This window comes from Palaemon carinicauda, chromosome 31, assembly GCF_036898095.1.
Source record: "Palaemon carinicauda isolate YSFRI2023 chromosome 31, ASM3689809v2, whole genome shotgun sequence".
Taxonomy (NCBI): Eukaryota; Metazoa; Arthropoda; class Malacostraca; order Decapoda; family Palaemonidae; genus Palaemon; species Palaemon carinicauda.
The window spans coordinates 7,565,102-7,586,477 of NC_090755.1; the positions used below are offsets into that span (position 1 = coordinate 7,565,102).

The 21,376-nt window shown below is 45.5% G+C and overlaps 1 protein-coding gene across 1 annotated transcript in view; it reads left to right on the plus strand.

The window, feature by feature from the left end:
- LOC137624878 (glutamate [NMDA] receptor subunit 1-like) overlaps positions 1-21,376 on the plus strand; it is a 46,774-nt gene that overhangs the window by 15,701 nt on the left and 9,697 nt on the right. Inside the window, exons 10-17 of the mRNA XM_068355821.1 lie at positions 2,076-2,177; positions 3,166-3,277; positions 3,723-3,854; positions 4,907-5,064; positions 16,304-16,434; positions 17,518-17,606; positions 19,867-20,015; positions 21,034-21,191. Of these exons, the coding sequence (XP_068211922.1) occupies positions 2,076-2,177; positions 3,166-3,277; positions 3,723-3,854; positions 4,907-5,064; positions 16,304-16,434; positions 17,518-17,606; positions 19,867-20,015; positions 21,034-21,191 (1,031 nt within the window). The remainder of the gene's footprint in view (positions 1-2,075; positions 2,178-3,165; positions 3,278-3,722; positions 3,855-4,906; positions 5,065-16,303; positions 16,435-17,517; positions 17,607-19,866; positions 20,016-21,033; positions 21,192-21,376) is intronic.

Sequence of the window (21,376 nt, forward strand, 5' to 3'; positions counted from 1 at the left end):
TTGTTTCCTAGTGTCATTCAGACCATTTACATTTATAGTTATTAGATTAATATACATTGTGATTAGTCAGTAGGTCTCATTTTTTTTTAACTTGCAACAGTTTGTTACCTGACGTCTCTACTTCGCTGCTTAAAGAGTCTATTCTTCTCTTCAGCGTTGAGCCCTTATGCCCAACGACTGTTGAACTTTGCCCTTTTCTTCCACTCTTTTTCCCATAATCTTTGCCCCTTTCCTTCTGAATCTCTCCACTGAATCCTTCTTGATTACCTTCACACGGTGATTCATGGTTCCGATCTGAGCAGATAGCAGGAGGTGACTTTTCATCAAAACACCCACTTACCGCTCCTCCTTCGCTAGTTATACGGTCGACCATTAACAACTCATGCACACCAATTATTTCTTTCCAGGATGTCTTCTCCGTAACATCCTCACTATCTATAGATGATTTCATGTGGTCATTGTCGTCATCATCTTGAGTATTTTGTTCTGCATTCGCTTCCATTATTTCTTCGTATTCATCATCCTGTCCTAATTCGTATTCTATAACTTTAATTACACTATCATCTTCGACCTCACTGATTTCGTGTCCTATTCTTGCCGTCCTATTTTCAGTTGTATCTTGGCAATCTTCTATTGCCTGGCTTACCCGAAATACACCGTCCTGCTTTTCCCCTGAATGTGTTTCATTTACCTTATCTGACTTTGTACCGTTTTTCAGAAAAACGTCAGTACGGATCTCTCTATTTCCACTAGTGTTTTCCCGTCCTTCATACGGTATGACGATTTCCTCATCTTGGGTAGAACTTTGATGTATTTCAGCTTCCACTTGCAGTCTAGTGATTGATGACTCTGCATCTTGCACAATAAGTTTACTAACACCTTCGTTTTTCTTAATAAAGCTCTCTTCTACTGGAACAGCATTTATACTCTCATTATTAAGTTTGTGTCGACTCATTTCTTGAACCCCCTTCTCCATTCCTCCCCCTCCTCGCCTAGGTAACTCAGGAAAATCATTGTTACTGAAAATATTAGTTCTCTCTAAGTATGGAGTGGAACATTCCGCTGCAAAATGGCTACTCATTCCACACCTTCGACACGTTTGTGTTTGTCCATTGTGCCACAAAGATAAATATTGACCCTTATAGTACAAACTTGAAGGAATGTCTTTTTTCTTAATCATCATTACTGTCCTAAGACCATTTAAAACATGTTTACACCTATTTCCCGAGCATTTACTTTGCCTCACACCAAATACCTCGCCATATTTACTTAATATTAAAGCCACCTCTTCATCACTCATTTCAAATGGAACATTTCTTACACTTACATAAATCTTCGAACCTGATACATTACACACTTTTACCCTCAATTTACCTTCGTCGATGGTTATCTCCTCATTTTCATATTCCGAACAAATTCTTGTAAAGGTAGATTCATGCTTGAACTTAACGTAATATTTCTGTCGAGAAATAGCTTGAATTCCATATAGTTCATCATCGTCTAATTTCATGACATCACTGAGTATCTTCTCCATAAATAAAAAGTCAATGAAGCCATCAAGGCTAACTATTGCTATTGTATTCTGTCGCTTGATGGGAGTTTCAGCAACAAGCCTTCCACTAACCCCTCTACCATCACTCCAAGAAAATGGAGCTGCCATTACGAGTATTGTTTATGTGAGTCTCTGTCTCAAACACGAAAATTAATGAAACTTACTGTTAAACCATAACACAGTAGTGTCGAGAGGATATTCAGCGCAAGGCGAGCACCAATTTCTGCTTGGGGCAACAACAGCCCCAGGCCATACTTCCACTGGTAGGTCCTCGTTTGAACACTTATTTTCGAATTTCGTCAATAAATTGAAAACAGTTTTCTTATGAAGTGTCACTGTTAGTACAGACAATTCGCTACATCTTCATGCACCTTCACTACTAAGTAACATTATGTTATTACTGAATTATCCTATCAAAAAGGGCGTTTTACTAGGAAGTCTTTGAACAACAACACACCGGTCCGCCGGTTCTTCTTCTTCCCAGTTATATCAGTAATTAATTAGTTGTTATTATACTTTTCAGGGTACGGATCAGATGAGGCTATCAATTGAAGATTCGACGATATTGTGGCCAGGGAAAGTGAAGGAGGTCCCACTTGGTTTCACATTGCCAACACATTTTAAAGTGAGTGATGTTTTAACCCATTTTAAAGTGAGTCGTGTTTTGACCCATTTAAAAATAAGTGATGTTTTGACCAATTTTAAAGTGAGTGATGTTTTAACTCATTTTAAAAGTGAGTCGTGTTTTGACCCATTTAAAAATAAGTGATGTTTTGATCAATTTTAAAGTGAGTAATGTTTTAACCCATTTTAAAGTGAGTGATGTTTTAACCCATTTTAAAGTGAGTGATGTTTTAACCCATTTTAAAAGTGAGTGATGTTTTAACCCATTTTAAAGTGAGTAATGTTTTGACCCATTTAGAAATAAGTGATGTTTTGACCCATTTTAAAGTGAGTGATGTTTTGGTTCGTATATGATTTAATATTTAATACTTCGGATATATATGATTATTAAGTCATGGAGAGTTTTGTTTTTTATTTTCTGTATAGCAATTTCAATGATGTATGGATGCTAGTTTACATATATATTTTTTGTTTTTTGTTTGTTCGTAGTCTGTACCACTGGTCGTCTCACCTATACAGTATAATGAAGAGCAAATCACTATATATATATATATATATATATATATATATATATATATATATATATATATATATATATATATATTATAATGTATATATATATTTTATAATATATATATATATTATAATGTATATATATATTTTATAATATATATATATATATATTATAATGTATATATATATTTTATAATATATATATATATATATATATATATATATATATATATATATGATATATATGTATATGTGTGTGTGCACATATTTCTTCTATATATCTTGTCAAGCTGATCAGTAACTACTCGGAAACCACAATTATCACAAATTACCCAAACGGCCATGTAGTACTTCCGGAAGGTTAAGGTGGTGAGAAGGGTTGAACCTGCGCGCGAGCATATCTAAATATTTAGCCATCATTATAGACGGGTCGCATATACTAGTCGCTTATTAAAGAACACTTGTTTTATCTCCAGGCCATGACGCTTCGCGAGTTGCCATTTGTTTACGCTGAGGCCATTGACAGTTTGGATGAATGTAAGGAGAAGGATGAAGTGCCTTGTCCCTACTTGAACCGCACCACTAATGGTAAGGTTTTCTATTTTCACAGTTTATGGTTAATAGCGTAGCTAGTAATGATGATGATAATAATGATAATAATAATGATGATAATAATAATAATAATGAAAATAATAATAATAATAATAATAATAATAATAATAATAATAATAATAATAATAATAATAATAATAATAGAAAATTTTATAATAATAATAATAATAATAATAATAATAATGATAATAATAATAATACATTGTATGATAATAATGAATAATGATAACAATAAATTGTATAGTAATAATAATAATAATAATAATAATAATAATAATAATAATAATAATAATAATAATAATAGAATCCTTACTTTAGGAATTATCCAGAAAAATAAATGCTATCACTTTAAAGACCAAAGTTGTACCCATATATTGTAGGACCCTACTTTAATTGCTCATTATATTGTCATTAATTCCAGAAATACAACTCATGTGCTGCTGGGGTTACTGCATAGACCTTTTGCAGACACTATCCACAAGGAATAATTTCACTTTTGAGTTGGAGCTCTCGCCGGACGGAAACTATGGGGAATATGCTGTGAACGAGCAAGGTAAATAGTTGTGTATTCAGTGACTTTGTTTATGTGATAAAAGGTTTTTTTATTGTTTTTTTTTTTTTAATATACCATTTTATTATTTTGGTTCCATATTGAACTTTGCTTTTACTTACCAATTAGATGTTGTTGTTGTTGTTGTTGTTACTATTATTATTATTATTATTATCATTATTATTATTATACAATTTAATACTATTATTATTAAGGAACTAACGAGTTTGAACGGGACTCAAACCCCAGTTTGGCGATCACCAGGCAGAGATGTTACCAATATGCCACAACAAACCTTAAATACAATAAGATAAGTAGGAAACTTAGCAATTTTATCGTAAAACAATAAGGTTCATTTCTCAGAAAGTGGTTGTTGATTAAGATGATTATCTTAGCTATGGTGATTAACTTGAGAGCTTGTTGCAGATACTATTTACGGGCCTAAAATGGTGTAAAGATTTAATCAAATTCAAATTATATTATGTCTCCAATGCTTTATTTCTTATATTCTTATTATGACACCTTTTTTTATAGAAATAGGTTAAATTCCTTTATAATTTGGATCCCATTTTAGATAATAAAAATCAAGAAATTCTTTATTGAATTTGAAAAAGAAAAACTTGTAATAATCTGAGGATTCTGTTTCTATAAAAACGGCAAAGAGTGATAAAGTATCCAAATACCATAAGTACTAGTGTACGCTACACGACAAAATATGACGGCTAAATATTTAGATAGATATGCACACACACAAATTCAATACTTCCCATCTAACCCCCCTTTCTTAACTACTACATAGCATTTTGGACAATTTGAGAGATATTATATATATGCACACACATATACAGTATATATATATATATATATATATATATATATATATATATATATATATATATATATATGTATGTATGTATATAGATGCATTCATATATATATATATATATATATATATATATATATAACCAGACACTTGCTCTTTATTATATAAAGGCGATATAAAACACATTAACATACTGATCTTACATATAATTTTTTCTTTTCTATCGTTTCAGGGAAGAAGGAATGGAACGGCATGATTGGACAGCTAGTTAGTGAAGAGGATGGCATCGACATGATAGTGGCTCCTCTGACCATCAATCCGGAGAGGTCAAATGCCATATCCTTTTCGAAGCCCTTCAAATACCAGGGCATCACCATCCTCGTGAAAAGGGTATGAGCTCTTTGCAGTGTCGTAGCAGTTGAGGATGGATGGTGGGGAGGGAGTGGGGAGGGCTTGGGAGGAACATGTTCGGAGGAGAAGATCGAGAGGGAGTGAGGAGGGCTTGGAAGGAATCTGTTAGGGAGAGAAGATCAAGAGGGAAAGTGGAATGAGAAGAGCTTAAGAGGAACCTGTTCGGGGGAGATGATCGGGAGGAATTGAGGAGGGCTTGGAAGGAACCTAATAGGGAGAGGAGATCGAGAGGGAGTGAGGAGTGCTTGGGAGGAACCTGTTAGGGAGAGGAGATCGAGAGGGAGTGAGGAGGGCTTGGGAGAAACCTGTTAGGGAGAGGAGATCGAGAGGGAGTGAGGAGGGCTTGGGAGGAACCTGTTAGGGAGAGGAGATCGAGAGGGAGTGAGGAGGGCTTGGGAGAAACCTGTTAGGGAGAGGAGATCGAGAGGGAGTGAGGAGGGCTTGGGAGAAACCTGTTAGGGAGAGGAGATCGAGAGGGAGTGAGGAGGGCTTGGGAGAAACCTGTTAGGGAGAGGAGATCGAGAGGGAGTGAGGAGGGCTTGGGAGAAACCTGTTAGGGAGAGGAGATCGAGAGGGAGTGAGGAGGGCTTGGGAGGAACCTGTTAGGGAGAGGAGATCGAGAGGGAGTGAGGAGGGCTTGGGAGAAACCTGTTAGGGAGAGGAGATCGAGAGGGAGTGAGGAGGGCTTGGGAGAAACCTGTTAGGGAGAGGAGATCGAGAGGGAGTGAGGAGGGCTTGGGAGGAACCTGTTAGGGAGAGGAGATCGAGAGGGAGTGAGGAGGGCTTGGGAGAAACCTGTTAGGGAGAGGAGATCGAGAGGGAGTGAGGAGGGCTTGGGAGGAACCTGTTAGGGAGAGGAGATCGAGAGGGAGTGAGGAGGGCTTGGGAGAAACCTGTTAGGGAGAGGAGATCGAGAGGGAGTGAGGAGGGCTTGGGAGAAACCTGTTAGGGAGAGGAGATCGAGAGGGAGTGAGGAGGGCTTGGGAGAAACCTGTTAGGGAGAGGAGATCGAGAGGGAGTGAGGAGGGCTTGGGAGAAACCTGTTAGGGAGAGGAGATCGAGAGGGAGTGAGGAGGGCTTGGGAGGAACCTGTTAGGGAGAGGAGATCGAGAGGGAGTGAGGAGGGCTTGGGAGAAACCTGTTAGGGAGAGGAGATCGAGAGGGAGTGAGGAGGGCTTGGGAGAAACCTGTTAGGGAGAGGAGATCGAGAGGGAGTGAGGAGGGCTTGGGAGAAACCTGTTAGGGAGAGGAGATCGAGAGGGAGTGAGGAGGGCTTGGGAGAAACCTGTTAGGGAGAGGAGATCGAGAGGGAGTGAGGAGGGCTTGGGAGGAACCTGTTAGGGAGAGGAGATCGAGAGGGAGTGAGGAGGGCTTGGGAGGAAACCTGTTAGGGAGAGGAGATCGAGAGGGAGTGAGGAGGGCTTGGGAGAAACCTGTTAGGGAGAGGAGATCGAGAGGGAGTGAGGAGGGCTTGGGAGGAACCTGTTAGGGAGAGGAGATCGAGAGGGAGTGAGGAGGGCTTGGGAGAAACCTGTTAGGGAGAGGAGATCGAGAGGGAGTGAGGAGGGCTTGGGAGGAACCTGTTAGGGAGAGGAGATCGAGAGGGAGTGAGGAGGGCTTGGGAGGAACCTGTTAGGGAGAGGAGATCGAGAGGGAGTGAGGAGGGCTTGGGAGGAACCTGTTAGGGAGAGGAGATCGAGAGGGAGTGAGGAGGGCTTGGGAGAAACCTGTTAGGGAGAGGAGATCGAGAGGGAGTGAGGAGGGCTTGGGAGGAACCTGTTAGGGAGAGGAGATCGAGAGGGAGTGAGGAGGGCTTGGGAGAAACCTGTTAGGGAGAGGAGATCGAGAGGGAGTGAGGAGGGCTTGGGAGGAACCTGTTAGGGAGAGGAGATCGAGAGGGAGTGAGGAGGGCTTGGGAGGAACCTGTTAGGGAGAGGAGATCGAGAGGGAGTGAGGAGGGCTTGGGAGGAACCTGTTAGGGAGAGGAGATCGAGAGGGAGTGAGGAGGGCTTGGGAGAAACCTGTTAGGGAGAGGAGATCGAGAGGGAGTGAGGAGGGCTTGGGAGAAACCTGTTAGGGAGAGGAGATCGAGAGGGAGTGAGGAGGGCTTGGGAGGAACCTGTTAGGGAGAGGAGATCGAGAGGGAGTGAGGAGGGCTTGGGAGGAACCTGTTAGGGAGAGGAGATCGAGAGGGAGTGAGGAGGGCTTGGGAGGAACCTGTTAGGGAGAGGAGATCGAGAGGGAGTGAGGAGGGCTTGGGAGAAACCTGTTAGGGAGAGGAGATCGAGAGGGAGTGAGGAGGGCTTGGGAGAACCTGTTAGGGAGAGGAGATCGAGAGGGAGTGAGGAGGGCTTGGGAGGAACCTGTTAGGGAGAGGAGATCGAGAGGGAGTGAGGAGGGCTTGGGAGGAACCTGTTAGGGAGAGGAGATCGAGAGGGAGTGAGGAGGGCTTGGGAGGAACCTGTTAGGGAGAGGAGATCGAGAGGGAGTGAGGAGGGCTTGGGAGGAACCTGTTAGGGAGAGGAGATCGAGAGGGAGTGAGGAGGGCTTGGGAGGAACCTGTTAGGGAGAGGAGATCGAGAGGGAGTGAGGAGGGCTTGGGAGGAACCTGTTAGGGAGAGGAGATCGAGAGGGAGTGAGGAGGGCTTGGGAGGAACCTGTTAGGGAGAGGAGATCGAGAGGGAGTGAGGAGGGCTTGGGAGGAACCTGTTAGGGAGAGGAGATCGAGAGGGAGTGAGGAGGGCTTGGGAGGAACCTGTTAGGGAGAGGAGATCGAGAGGGAGTGAGGAGGGCTTGGGAGGAACCTGTTAGGGAGAGGAGATCGAGAGGGAGTGAGGAGGGCTTGGGAGGAACCTGTTAGGGAGAGGAGATCGAGAGGGAGTGAGGAGGGCTTGGGAGGAACCTGTTAGGGAGAGGAGATCGAGAGGGAGTGAGGAGGGCTTGGGAGGAACCTGTTAGGGAGAGGAGATCGAGAGGGAGTGAGGAGGGCTTGGGAGGAACCTGTTAGGGAGAGGAGATCGAGAGGGAGTGAGGAGGGCTTGGGAGGAACCTGTTAGGGAGAGGAGATCGAGAGGGAGTGAGGAGGGCTTGGGAGGAACCTGTTAGGGAGAGGAGATCGAGAGGGAGTGAGGAGGGCTTGGGAGGAACCTGTTAGGGAGAGGAGATCGAGAGGGAGTGAGGAGGGCTTGGGAGGAACCTGTTAGGGAGAGGAGATCGAGAGGGAGTGAGGAGGGCTTGGGAGGAACCTGTTAGGGAGAGGAGATCGAGAGGGAGTGAGGAGGGCTTGGGAGGAACCTGTTAGGGAGAGGAGATCGAGAGGGAGTGAGGAGGGCTTGGGAGGAACCTGTTAGGGAGAGGAGATCGAGAGGGAGTGAGGAGGGCTTGGGAGGAACCTGTTAGGGAGAGGAGATCGAGAGGGAGTGAGGAGGGCTTGGGAGGAACCTGTTAGGGAGAGGAGATCGAGAGGGAGTGAGGAGGGCTTGGGAGGAACCTGTTAGGGAGAGGAGATCGAGAGGGAGTGAGGAGGGCTTGGGAGGAACCTGTTAGGGAGAGGAGATCGAGAGGGAGTGAGGAGGGCTTGGGAGGAACCTGTTAGGGAGAGGAGATCGAGAGGGAGTGAGGAGGGCTTGGGAGGAACCTGTTAGGGAGAGGAGATCGAGAGGGAGTGAGGAGGGCTTGGGAGGAACCTGTTAGGGAGAGGAGATCGAGAGGGAGTGAGGAGGGCTTGGGAGGAACCTGTTAGGGAGAGGAGATCGAGAGGGAGTGAGGAGGGCTTGGGAGGAACCTGTTAGGGAGAGGAGATCGAGAGGGAGTGAGGAGGGCTTGGGAGGAACCTGTTAGGGAGAGGAGATCGAGAGGGAGTGAGGAGGGCTTGGGAGGAACCTGTTAGGGAGAGGAGATCGAGAGGGAGTGAGGAGGGCTTGGGAGGAACCTGTTAGGGAGAGGAGATCGAGAGGGAGTGAGGAGGGCTTGGGAGGAACCTGTTAGGGAGAGGAGATCGAGAGGGAGTGAGGAGGGCTTGGGAGGAACCTGTTAGGGAGAGGAGATCGAGAGGGAGTGAGGAGGGCTTGGGAGGAACCTGTTAGGGAGAGGAGATCGAGAGGGAGTGAGGAGGGCTTGGGAGGAACCTGTTAGGGAGAGGAGATCGAGAGGGAGTGAGGAGGGCTTGGGAGGAACCTGTTAGGGAGAGGAGATCGAGAGGGAGTGAGGAGGGCTTGGGAGGAACCTGTTAGGGAGAGGAGATCGAGAGGGAGTGAGGAGGGCTTGGGAGGAACCTGTTAGGGAGAGGAGATCGAGAGGGAGTGAGGAGGGCTTGGGAGGAACCTGTTAGGGAGAGGAGATCGAGAGGGAGTGAGGAGGGCTTGGGAGAAACCTGTTAGGGAGAGGAGATCGAGAGGGAGTGAGGAGGGCTTGGGAGGAACCTGTTAGGGAGAGGAGATCGAGAGGGAGTGAGGAGGGCTTGGGAGGAAACCTGTTAGGGAGAGGAGATCGAGAGGGAGTGAGGAGGGCTTGGGAGGAACCTGTTAGGGAGAGGAGATCGAGAGGGAGTGAGGAGGGCTTGGGAGGAACCTGTTAGGGAGAGGAGATCGAGAGGGAGTGAGGAGGGCTTGGGAGAAACCTGTTAGGGAGAGGAGATCGAGAGGGAGTGAGGAGGGCTTGGGAGGAACCTGTTAGGGAGAGGAGATCGAGAGGGAGTGAGGAGGGCTTGGGAGGAACCTGTTAGGGAGAGGAGATCGAGAGGGAGTGAGGAGGGCTTGGGAGGAACCTGTTAGGGAGAGGAGATCGAGAGGGAGTGAGGAGGGCTTGGGAGGAAACCTGTTAGGGAGAGGAGATCGAGAGGGAGTGAGGAGGGCTTGGGAGGAACCTGTTAGGGAGAGGAGATCGAGAGGGAGTGAGGAGGGCTTGGGAGGAACCTGTTAGGGAGAGGAGATCGAGAGGGAGTGAGGAGGGCTTGGGAGGAACCTGTTAGGGAGAGGAGATCGAGAGGGAGTGAGGAGGGCTTGGGAGGAACCTGTTAGGGAGAGGAGATCGAGAGGGAGTGAGGAGGGCTTGGGAGGAACCTGTTAGGGAGAGGAGATCGAGAGGGAGTGAGGAGGGCTTGGGAGGAACCTGTTAGGGAGAGGAGATCGAGAGGGAGTGAGGAGGGCTTGGGAGGAACCTGTTAGGGAGAGGAGATCGAGAGGGAGTGAGGAGGGCTTGGGAGAAACCTGTTAGGGAGAGGAGATCGAGAGGGAGTGAGGAGGGCTTGGGAGGAACCTGTTAGGGAGAGGAGATCGAGAGGGAGTGAGGAGGGCTTGGGAGGAACCTGTTAGGGAGAGGAGATCGAGAGGGAGTGAGGAGGGCTTGGGAGGAACCTGTTAGGGAGAGGAGATCGAGAGGGAGTGAGGAGGGCTTGGGAGGAACCTGTTAGGGAGAGGAGATCGAGAGGGAGTGAGGAGGGCTTGGGAGGAACCTGTTAGGGAGAGGAGATCGAGAGGGAGTGAGGAGGGCTTGGGAGGAACCTGTTAGGGAGAGGAGATCGAGAGGGAGTGAGGAGGGCTTGGGAGGAACCTGTTAGGGAGAGGAGATCGAGAGGGAGTGAGGAGGGCTTGGGAGGAACCTGTTAGGGAGAGGAGATCGAGAGGGAGTGAGGAGGGCTTGGGAGGAACCTGTTAGGGAGAGGAGATCGAGAGGGAGTGAGGAGGGCTTGGGAGGAACCTGTTAGGGAGAGGAGATCGAGAGGGAGTGAGGAGGGCTTGGGAGGAACCTGTTAGGGAGAGGAGATCGAGAGGGAGTGAGGAGGGCTTGGGAGGAACCTGTTAGGGAGAGGAGATCGAGAGGGAGTGAGGAGGGCTTGGGAGGAACCTGTTAGGGAGAGGAGATCGAGAGGGAGTGAGGAGGGCTTGGGAGGAACCTGTTAGGGAGAGGAGATCGAGAGGGAGTGAGGAGGGCTTGGGAGGAACCTGTTAGGGAGAGGAGATCGAGAGGGAGTGAGGAGGGCTTGGGAGGAACCTGTTAGGGAGAGGAGATCGAGAGGGAGTGAGGAGGGCTTGGGAGGAACCTGTTAGGGAGAGGAGATCGAGAGGGAGTGAGGAGGGCTTGGGAGGAACCTGTTAGGGAGAGGAGATCGAGAGGGAGTGAGGAGGGCTTGGGAGGAACCTGTTAGGGAGAGGAGATCGAGAGGGAGTGAGGAGGGCTTGGGAGGAACCTGTTAGGGAGAGGAGATCGAGAGGGAGTGAGGAGGGCTTGGGAGGAACCTGTTAGGGAGAGGAGATCGAGAGGGAGTGAGGAGGGCTTGGGAGGAACCTGTTAGGGAGAGGAGATCGAGAGGGAGTGAGGAGGGCTTGGGAGGAACCTGTTAGGGAGAGGAGATCGAGAGGGAGTGAGGAGGGCTTGGGAGGAACCTGTTAGGGAGAGGAGATCGAGAGGGAGTGAGGAGGGCTTGGGAGGAACCTGTTAGGGAGAGGAGATCGAGAGGGAGTGAGGAGGGCTTGGGAGGAACCTGTTAGGGAGAGGAGATCGAGAGGGAGTGAGGAGGGCTTGGGAGGAAACCTGTTAGGGAGAGGAGATCGAGAGGGAGTGAGGAGGGCTTGGGAGGAACCTGTTAGGGAGAGGAGATCGAGAGGGAGTGAGGAGGGCTTGGGAGGAACCTGTTAGGGAGAGGAGATCGAGAGGGAGTGAGGAGGGCTTGGGAGGAACCTGTTAGGGAGAGGAGATCGAGAGGGAGTGAGGAGGGCTTGGGAGAAACCTGTTAGGGAGAGGAGATCGAGAGGGAGTGAGGAGGGCTTGGGAGAAACCTGTTAGGGAGAGGAGATCGAGAGGGAGTGAGGAGGGCTTGGGAGAAACCTGTTAGGGAGAGGAGATCGAGAGGGAGTGAGGAGGGCTTGGGAGAAACCTGTTAGGGAGAGGAGATCGAGAGGGAGTGAGGAGGGCTTGGGAGGAACCTGTTAGGGAGAGGAGATCGAGAGGGAGTGAGGAGGGCTTGGGAGGAACCTGTTAGGGAGAGGAGATCGAGAGGGAGTGAGGAGGGCTTGGGAGGAACCTGTTAGGGAGAGGAGATCGAGAGGGAGTGAGGAGGGCTTGGGAGGAACCTGTTAGGGAGAGGAGATCGAGAGGGAGTGAGGAGGGCTTGGGAGGAACCTGTTAGGGAGAGGAGATCGAGAGGGAGTGAGGAGGGCTTGGGAGGAACCTGTTAGGGAGAGGAGATCGAGAGGGAGTGAGGAGGGCTTGGGAGGAACCTGTTAGGGAGAGGAGATCGAGAGGGAGTGAGGAGGGCTTGGGAGGAACCTGTTAGGGAGAGGAGATCGAGAGGGAGTGAGGAGGGCTTGGGAGGAACCTGTTAGGGAGAGGAGATCGAGAGGGAGTGAGGAGGGCTTGGGAGGAACCTGTTAGGGAGAGGAGATCGAGAGGGAGTGAGGAGGGCTTGGGAGGAACCTGTTAGGGAGAGGAGATCGAGAGGGAGTGAGGAGGGCTTGGGAGGAACCTGTTAGGGAGAGGAGATCGAGAGGGAGTGAGGAGGGCTTGGGAGGAACCTGTTAGGGAGAGGAGATCGAGAGGGAGTGAGGAGGGCTTGGGAGGAACCTGTTAGGGAGAGGAGATCGAGAGGGAGTGAGGAGGGCTTGGGAGGAACCTGTTAGGGAGAGGAGATCGAGAGGGAGTGAGGAGGGCTTGGGAGGAACCTGTTAGGGAGAGGAGATCGAGAGGGAGTGAGGAGGGCTTGGGAGGAACCTGTTAGGGAGAGGAGATCGAGAGGGAGTGAGGAGGGCTTGGGAGGAACCTGTTAGGGAGAGGAGATCGAGAGGGAGTGAGGAGGGCTTGGGAGGAACCTGTTAGGGAGAGGAGATCGAGAGGGAGTGAGGAGGGCTTGGGAGGAACCTGTTAGGGAGAGGAGATCGAGAGGGAGTGAGGAGGGCTTGGGAGGAACCTGTTAGGGAGAGGAGATCGAGAGGGAGTGAGGAGGGCTTGGGAGGAACCTGTTAGGGAGAGGAGATCGAGAGGGAGTGAGGAGGGCTTGGGAGGAACCTGTTAGGGAGAGGAGATCGAGAGGGAGTGAGGAGGGCTTGGGAGGAACCTGTTAGGGAGAGGAGATCGAGAGGGAGTGAGGAGGGCTTGGGAGGAACCTGTTAGGGAGAGGAGATCGAGAGGGAGTGAGGAGGGCTTGGGAGAAACCTGTTAGGGAGAGGAGATCGAGAGGGAGTGAGGAGGGCTTGGGAGAAACCTGTTAGGGAGAGGAGATCGAGAGGGAGTGAGGAGGGCTTGGGAGGAACCTGTTAGGGAGAGGAGATCGAGAGGGAGTGAGGAGGGCTTGGGAGGAACCTGTTAGGGAGAGGAGATCGAGAGGGAGTGAGGAGGGCTTGGGAGAAACCTGTTAGGGAGAGGAGATCGAGAGGGAGTGAGGAGGGCTTGGGAGAAACCTGTTAGGGCGAGGAGATCGAGAGGGAGTGAGGAGGGCTTGGGAGGAACCTGTTAGGGAGAGGAGATCGAGAGGGAGTGAGGAGGGCTTGGGAGAAACCTGTTAGGGAGAGGAGATCGAGAGGGAGTGAGGAGGGCTTGGGAGAAACCTGTTAGGGAGAGGAGATCGAGAGGGAGTGAGGAGGGCTTGGGAGAAACCTGTTAGGGAGAGGAGATCGAGAGGGAGTGAGGAGGGCTTGGGAGAAACCTGTTAGGGAGAGGAGATCGAGAGGGAGTGAGGAGGGCTTGGGAGAAACCTGTTAGGGAGAGGAGATCGAGAGGGAGTGAGGAGGGCTTGGGAGGAACCTGTTAGGGAGAGGAGATCGAGAGGGAGTGAGGAGGGCTTGGGAGGAACCTGTTAGGGAGAGGAGATCGAGAGGGAGTGAGGAGGGCTTGGGAGAAACCTGTTAGGGAGAGGAGATCGAGAGGGAGTGAGGAGGGCTTGGGAGGAACCTGTTAGGGAGAGGAGATCGAGAGGGAGTGAGGAGGGCTTGGGAGGAACCTGTTAGGGAGAGGAGATCGAGAGGGAGTGAGGAGGGCTTGGGAGAAACCTGTTAGGGAGAGGAGATCGAGAGGGAGTGAGGAGGGCTTGGGAGGAACCTGTTAGGGAGAGGAGATCGAGAGGGACAGTGGAGTGAGGCGGGCTTAAGATCGAGAGGGAGGTAGAGAATTAGATGGCAAGATAAGGGGAAGGAGGATATGGAAAGAATAGGTTTGGTGAAAGAGGATGCCTTTGATAGAAGGCACTGAAGAAGGTGCATTAGGTAACCGACCCCTTAATGTAGGGATAACGGTGGGAAAGAAGATAAGGTGAAGGATGACACGGAAAGAAGAGATTTGGCGGAAGAGGATGCCTTTCATCGAAGGCATTGGAGAGGGCGCATCAGGCAACTGACCCCTTAATGTAGGGATAACGGTGGGAAAGAAGATAAGGTGAAGGATGATATGGAGAGAAGAGGTTTGGCGGAAGAGGATGCCTTTGATCGAAGGCATTGTCATTGGATAGGGCGCATCAGGAAACTGACCCCTTAATGTAGGGATAATGGTAGGAAAAAAGATAAGGTGAAGGATGACATGGAGAGAAGAGCTTTGGTGGAAGAGGATGCCTCTGATCGAAGGCATTGGAGAGGGCGCATCAGGCAACCGGCACCTTAATGTAGGGATAACGGTAGGAAAGAAGATAAGGTGAAGAATGACACGGAAAGAAGAGATTTGGCGGAAGAGGATGCCTTTGATCGAAGGCATTGGAGAGGGCGCATAAGGCAACTGACCCCTCAATGTAGGGATAACGGTGGGAAAGAAGATAAGGTGAAGGATGACATGGAGAGAAGAGCTTTTGTGGAAGAGGATGCCTTTGATCGAAGGCATTGTCATTGGATAGGGCGCATCAGGCAACTGACCCCTTAATGTAGGGATAATGGTAGGAAAAAAGATAAGGTGAAGGATGACATGGAGAGAAGAGCTTTGGTGGAAGAGGATGCCTCTGATCGAAGGCATTGGAGAGGGCGCATCAGGCAACCGGCACCTTAATGTAGGGATAATGGTGGGAAAGAAGATAAGGTGAAGGATGACATGGAAAGAAGAGATTTGGCGGAAGAACATGCCATTGATCGAAGGCATTGGAGAGGGCGCATCAGGCAACTGACCCCTTAATGTAGGGATAACGGTAGAAAAAAGATAAGGTGAGGGATGATATGGAGAGAAGAGGTTTGCTGGAAGAGGATGCCTTTGATAGAAGGCACTGAAGAAGGCGCATCAGGTAACCGACCCCTTAGTGTAGGGATAATAGTGGGAAAGAAGATAAGGTGAAGGATGACATGGAAAGAAGAGATTTGGTGGAATAGGATGCCTTCGATAGATGGCATTGGAGAGAGAGGATCAGGCAACCGACCCCTTAATGTAGGGGTTATGGGGAAGATGTGCATTAGAAATTCCCTTAGTAATCAGGAATAAGATTTATACAAAATAGTTTTTTTTGAAGTTGATTAAGGAATGATTAAATTTTTGACAATGCATATACTTGGAAATGAATATGTTTTTTTTTTTTTATTTCCACTTAGGACATCTAGTATATATTTACTCTGATTTTTTTTTTCATATTGTATAATATGAGTGCTAAAATGTTAAATAATTCTACATTAATTCATATATATTAAAAGGGCATGAGCTTTAGTATTGCCTTTGTAGTATTGTCAGGAATAAAATCTATACAAAATATCTTTTTTTTAGATTTGAATTGAAAAATAAATTCATTTTTGACACCAAAATATTTTTTTTTCACTTAGGAAAGCTGTACAGAACACTTACTGAATTGGTTTAAAGAATGAATAAATTTTTGACACTTCTACTTAGAAGTGAATATTTTTCTTTCACTTAGGACATGTACTTTGAATTCTTGATATTTTATATAATTAAAATGTTGGAATGAAAATAGTTCTACATTGCTTTATATGTATGAAAAAATTCTATTTTGTTCGTAAATAGAGTTTCCATTTGTCATTTGACAGGTAGTTGATTTGTCATTTGACAGGTAAAATTTAGTTGATTTGTCATTTGACAGGTAGTTGATCTGTCATTTGACAGGTAGTTGATTTGTCATTTGACAGGTAAAATTTAGTTGATTTGTCATTTGACAGGTAGTTGATCTGTCATTTGACAGGTAGTTGATTTGACATTTGACAGGTAAAATTTAGTTGATTTGTCATTTGACAGGTAGTTGATCTGTCATTTGACAGGTAGTTGATTTGTCATTTGACAGGTAAAATTTAGTTCATTTGTCATTTGACAGGTACCTCGTGAACCAACCCTGGTGTCCATTTTGCAACCCTTCAGGGATACTCTTTGGCTGATGCTTTTAGCAACTGTTCATGTGATTGCTCTTCTGATGTGGATTCTTGACAGACTGAGCCCTGTTTATAAGTGAGTTCACTAGATCATAGTGGCAACGGTTTTTGTTAGTTCTGTAGATATTTAATGAACTAACATGGATATTTTCTTTTCCAAGACTGAAGTGAAAGAAGTTAATTTTCTTCATTTTTTTTTCATTATTTTAGACAATTTAAAATGGTGGATATTCAATAGATGGTTGTTTTCGATAATAGCTCTAGTTTTTATATTGTGTGGACTAGATTAACATGGTAATGAAGCTTATCAATTGTTTTCACCTGTTGTTCCAACACTGTATGAATCAGTTTTTTATGAGGAATAAGACCATCCATAATATTAAGAATCATTAATTAAATATTTTATACTAACGTGATAGTTATTGCAAGCCTTTCTATATGACCACTAAATATCTTCATGTACAGTTGGACGCAGGAATTCCTGCCCCTCCTCGCTCTGATGAATTGCATCCTGCAGAGCGAGGAAAAATGGATATTGTAGGAAAGAGATGGCAGAGGTGATCGACACAGGAACTTGCAACACAGTAACGGTGTGACAGGGTGCATTACCTCAGAGCTAGGTGTGTCAGGAATTTATGCGTCCAACTGCACATAGTAAAAGGACAAACTGGGTCAATTCGGTGAAACACATATCTTAATACAATCCCTTTTAGGGATAGAATGCATTATCTAAAGTTTTAATGACCGCTCATGAATGGCAGAGGAGAGGGACAGTGACATTCTTTTTAGTGAGGCAGATTTGCACCGACTCGCAGGGGTGCCCTTTTAGCTCGGAAAAGTTTCCTGCGCGCTGATTGGTTGGACAAGATAATTCTAACCAATCAGATAGCAGGAAAATTTTCCGAGCTAAAATGCACCTCATTAAAAAAAAAAAAAAATTAGTACAGGTGTTTGGTGCAGCCTATAGGTCTACCTGCTGAGTCATCAGCATCCATTGCTTGGTCCTAGCTTGGGTGGAGAGGGGGCTTGGGCGCTGATCATATGTATATATGGCAAGTCTCTAGGGCATTGTCTTGCTTGATAGGGCACTGACACTGTCCCTTTCTCTGCCATTCATGAGCGGCCTTTAAACCTTTAAAGGATATTATTTTACTTGCAGGATAACGGGAGATGACACCGATTCCTTGTCGTTCACAGAGGCCTTTTGGTTTTCCTGGGCAGTTATCCTCAACAGTGGCCTTTCTGAAGGTAGGAGATTAGGAGAAAACAGTATTGTCATTAGGGTAATATTAGTATTTACTATTTGAAGAATTTTTTTTTTTTTTTTTTTTTTTTTTTTTTTTGAAACATTGGTAGACAAGAAACGGGACTTTCAATTTGGCAGTAACTATTACCATTATTGTTTTTTTCATGTCAAACTTAAAAGGATTTATCTCCACTATCTCCTCCTTTAGCACTTTTTTAATTTCTACTCATTTCGTGACCCTTTTCAATGGTTTTCGTGTCTTTCCGGGCCTCCTTATTAGTCTTTATCTTCCCATTTCCTTATCAACTCTTAATTTTACTAATAGGTCCTCATTCCTTCACATCACATCTCTGACTGTTCTCCTGCACTTGACACAATAGTATTATTATCATTAATTACTAAGCTACAACCCTAGTTGGAAAAACAGAATGATATAAGCCCAGGGGCTCCAACAGGGAACATAGCCCAGTGAGGAAAGGAAACCAGGAAAAATAAAATATTTTAAGAAAAGTACCATTAAAATAAATATCTCCTCTATAAATTATAAAAAAAAAAACCTTAACGAAGCAAGAGGAAGAGAAATAAGATAAAATAGGGTGCTCAAGTGTATCCTCAAGCAAGAGAACTCTAACCCAAGACAGTGGAAGACCATGATACAGAGGCTATGGCACTACCCAAGACTAGAGAACAATGGTTTGATTTTGGAGTGACCTTCCCCTAGAAGACCTGCTTACCATACCTAAGGAGTCCCTTCTACTCTTAACAAGAGGAAAGCAGCCAATGAACAATTACAGTACAGTAACCGTTTGAGTGAAAAAGAATTGTTTGGTAATCTCAGTGTCGGGTGTATGAGGACAGAGGAGAATATGTAAAGAATATGCCAGACTATTCGGTTTGTTTGTAGGCAAAAGGAAAATGAACAGTAACCAAAGAGAAGGAATCACTGTACTACTGTCTTGCCAGTCAAAGGGCCCCTTAACTCTCTAGCGGTAGTATATCTCTGCAATTTTGCACTGCTTAAGATTGTGATTTTCTTTGTCACTGCCTTTGTTTCTGCAGCATAGAATAATAAAGATCTTACACCTACATCATAATGCTTTGCCCTAATTGCTAATGGAATACTTACCAGTAGTCCACGAATATGTCCAGATCATCTAGAGTCTAGATTCTATGCTGTTGCTATTCTTTCCTTGTTCCAGTTCAATGTGTCCCATAGTATAAATGTTCTACCTTTTCTAATACATGCCATAGATCAAACCAATGCTATTCCATCTCCATCTCTTCCCACAGTTGCTTTTCTTACATATTTTAGACATTAAACATATTTACTCCATATAAATATTGCAATCCAGTGCATCTATTGAAATACCCTCGTCTAACTGCCCTTTTCCTTTGTATTATCATAACCTTTGCATGGTTCAAACACGAAGACATATGCACATAACAGCTCCCCAGGGACCTCCCTTCATAGCAAGAGCAAGGCAGTCAGTATTAACTTCAAATTTCCCTGAACGCCCCTACCCGGCATACTACTGGACGGGAGTTCGAGACTATCTCAAACTTAATAGTTTCTAGTAGTTTCGCACCCTGGCCAGTCTTGTGAGCTAGGGAGGGAGAGTTTGGAGGAGCCTATAGGTCTACCTGATGAGTCATCAATAGCCATTGTCTGGCCCTCCCTTGCCCTAATTGATGGGGAGACTTGATCATATGCATATATGGTCAGTCTCTGGGGTATTTTACAGTACCGCACGTGTTTCACACATGTTCGTACACTACAATGGCTTTGCTTTCTTATATTAACACTCACTTTTCCCTGCACTGTTAATAGACCAAGCTATCTCAAGTTTTATTTCAAATTTTTGTAACGTTCACGCTCGCAAGATCTTGTATATAAACTCGATGTCTGTTTCATAAAGTTTAGTTACATTCACCTCGCCTCTCAGTTATCTAACAGCTCACTCTCACATTATTGTCCTTCCCCATGCCTATACCATTCATGACTGACCTTTAAACCTTCAAGAGTTTCTGAAATACATAAGGATTTTGTTTTTGGTTGCCGATCATAGATTCATTCAACCACTGTCCGGTAATCACTTGATAAACACCTCTTGAACACTTCCGAAATTCTGTAGGAAACTGGAATTAGATGATCCCATAATATTGAACATATTTATTCGCAGATTTTTTTCATATTCATTATCTTATTATATAAACAGCAAATTCTATCACAACCTAACCTGTTTACATTCTTTACTCGCCCAGGTACCCCTAGGTGCATAAGTGGTCGCATTCTGGGCATCATTTGGGGCGGCTTTGCAATGATCATAGTGGCCTCCTATACAGCTAACTTAGCTGCCTTCTTGGTACTGGAGTCTCCTGTGACTTCCATCACTGGAATTAATGACCCAAGGGTAAGAAATCTCGAATTATTTACACCTTAGGAAATGGTATTTACGTGCCAGCAAGAGGATTGGAAACTGGTAATAACGATGATTAGGCAAATGAGACGTATGAGGAAGAAGAAGAAGAAGAAGAAGAAGAAGAAGAAGAGAGAGAGAGAGAGAGAGAGAGAGAGAGAGAGAGAGAGAGAGAGAGAGAGAGAGAGAGAGATGTGCGAGTTGCAACTCCCTCGTAATCTATGACTGCCAATGTTGACTTCATTAATTCCGGTACATTTTACGGGAAGATAAGGAGACGTCGGTGTACCGAAATTAATGAAGTCAACTGTAGCCTACAGTAGGACCCCTCGGTCTAAGGAAGTAAACCCTGTCAGTACTGTACAGAGAGTAAACAAACAACTCGAGCAAGATGGGAGGCGGTGAGCGGGGCTACACGAAGAAACTTGATGCACAGTAAGGGTTGACTGCGTCTACTTTCTTAGACCAAGATATGCCAGGAATTTCCGTGTCTAAATATTAGAAAGACCCTAGAAGTTAGGAATAAAAGTATGTAAGCTGTGCTATCTGTGTAGGGGCTAACTAATAATGATAATGAATTTTCGGCAGATTGCAGAGCTTTGCACCTACTAAGCTTCTTGTAGTAGTGTGCCCATAATCACAGTGATGTGGAGAGAGCAACGAGGAACCAGGAACATGTAAAGTTTTGAAATAGTAGGAAGGAAGTTTATTCACCAAAATCTAAATATAAAAAAAAAGTAAATTATCATTTTAATAAATATTGGCTCCTACGAAAACGAGAATTAGATATTTCAATGTATTTGCATTTATTTATCAAATGTTTTGACCGTAGAAGTCTGGTACTGTATTTCAAAAGTATTCATATATGGATAATAATAAAAATTTTGATATATTTCGTCAAAATATTCTAGGTGGAAATTTTGAAATTTTGTCATTTATTTCACTCTGGATTGGTGATAAAACTAGGTCAGTTTATCAACATGATTGAATATAAAATTTAATTATTTCGCAGTTGAGAAATCCGGGTGAAAATTTCACCTTCGCCACCATCAGAGGCTCGGCTGTCAATACGTTCTTCCAACGGAAAACAGAATGGTCTAACATGTACAGAGTAATGGAAATGAATAATTACGACTCTGTGGACGATGCTTTGCAGGCTGTGCGAGATGGGTATGTTATAAAAAAGTATTTATTAGTAAAAACAAAATGGCAGGACATTTATTTAGCAAAAAACGTCGAAAAAGAAAATAAAAGATGACAAATTTAGCACGAACTAAATCCCCTGGGTTGACAATTGTTTGTTTTCTTAGTATTCATTTCAAATCTGGCTTCATGCACCGGATGTGCTTTTCCGT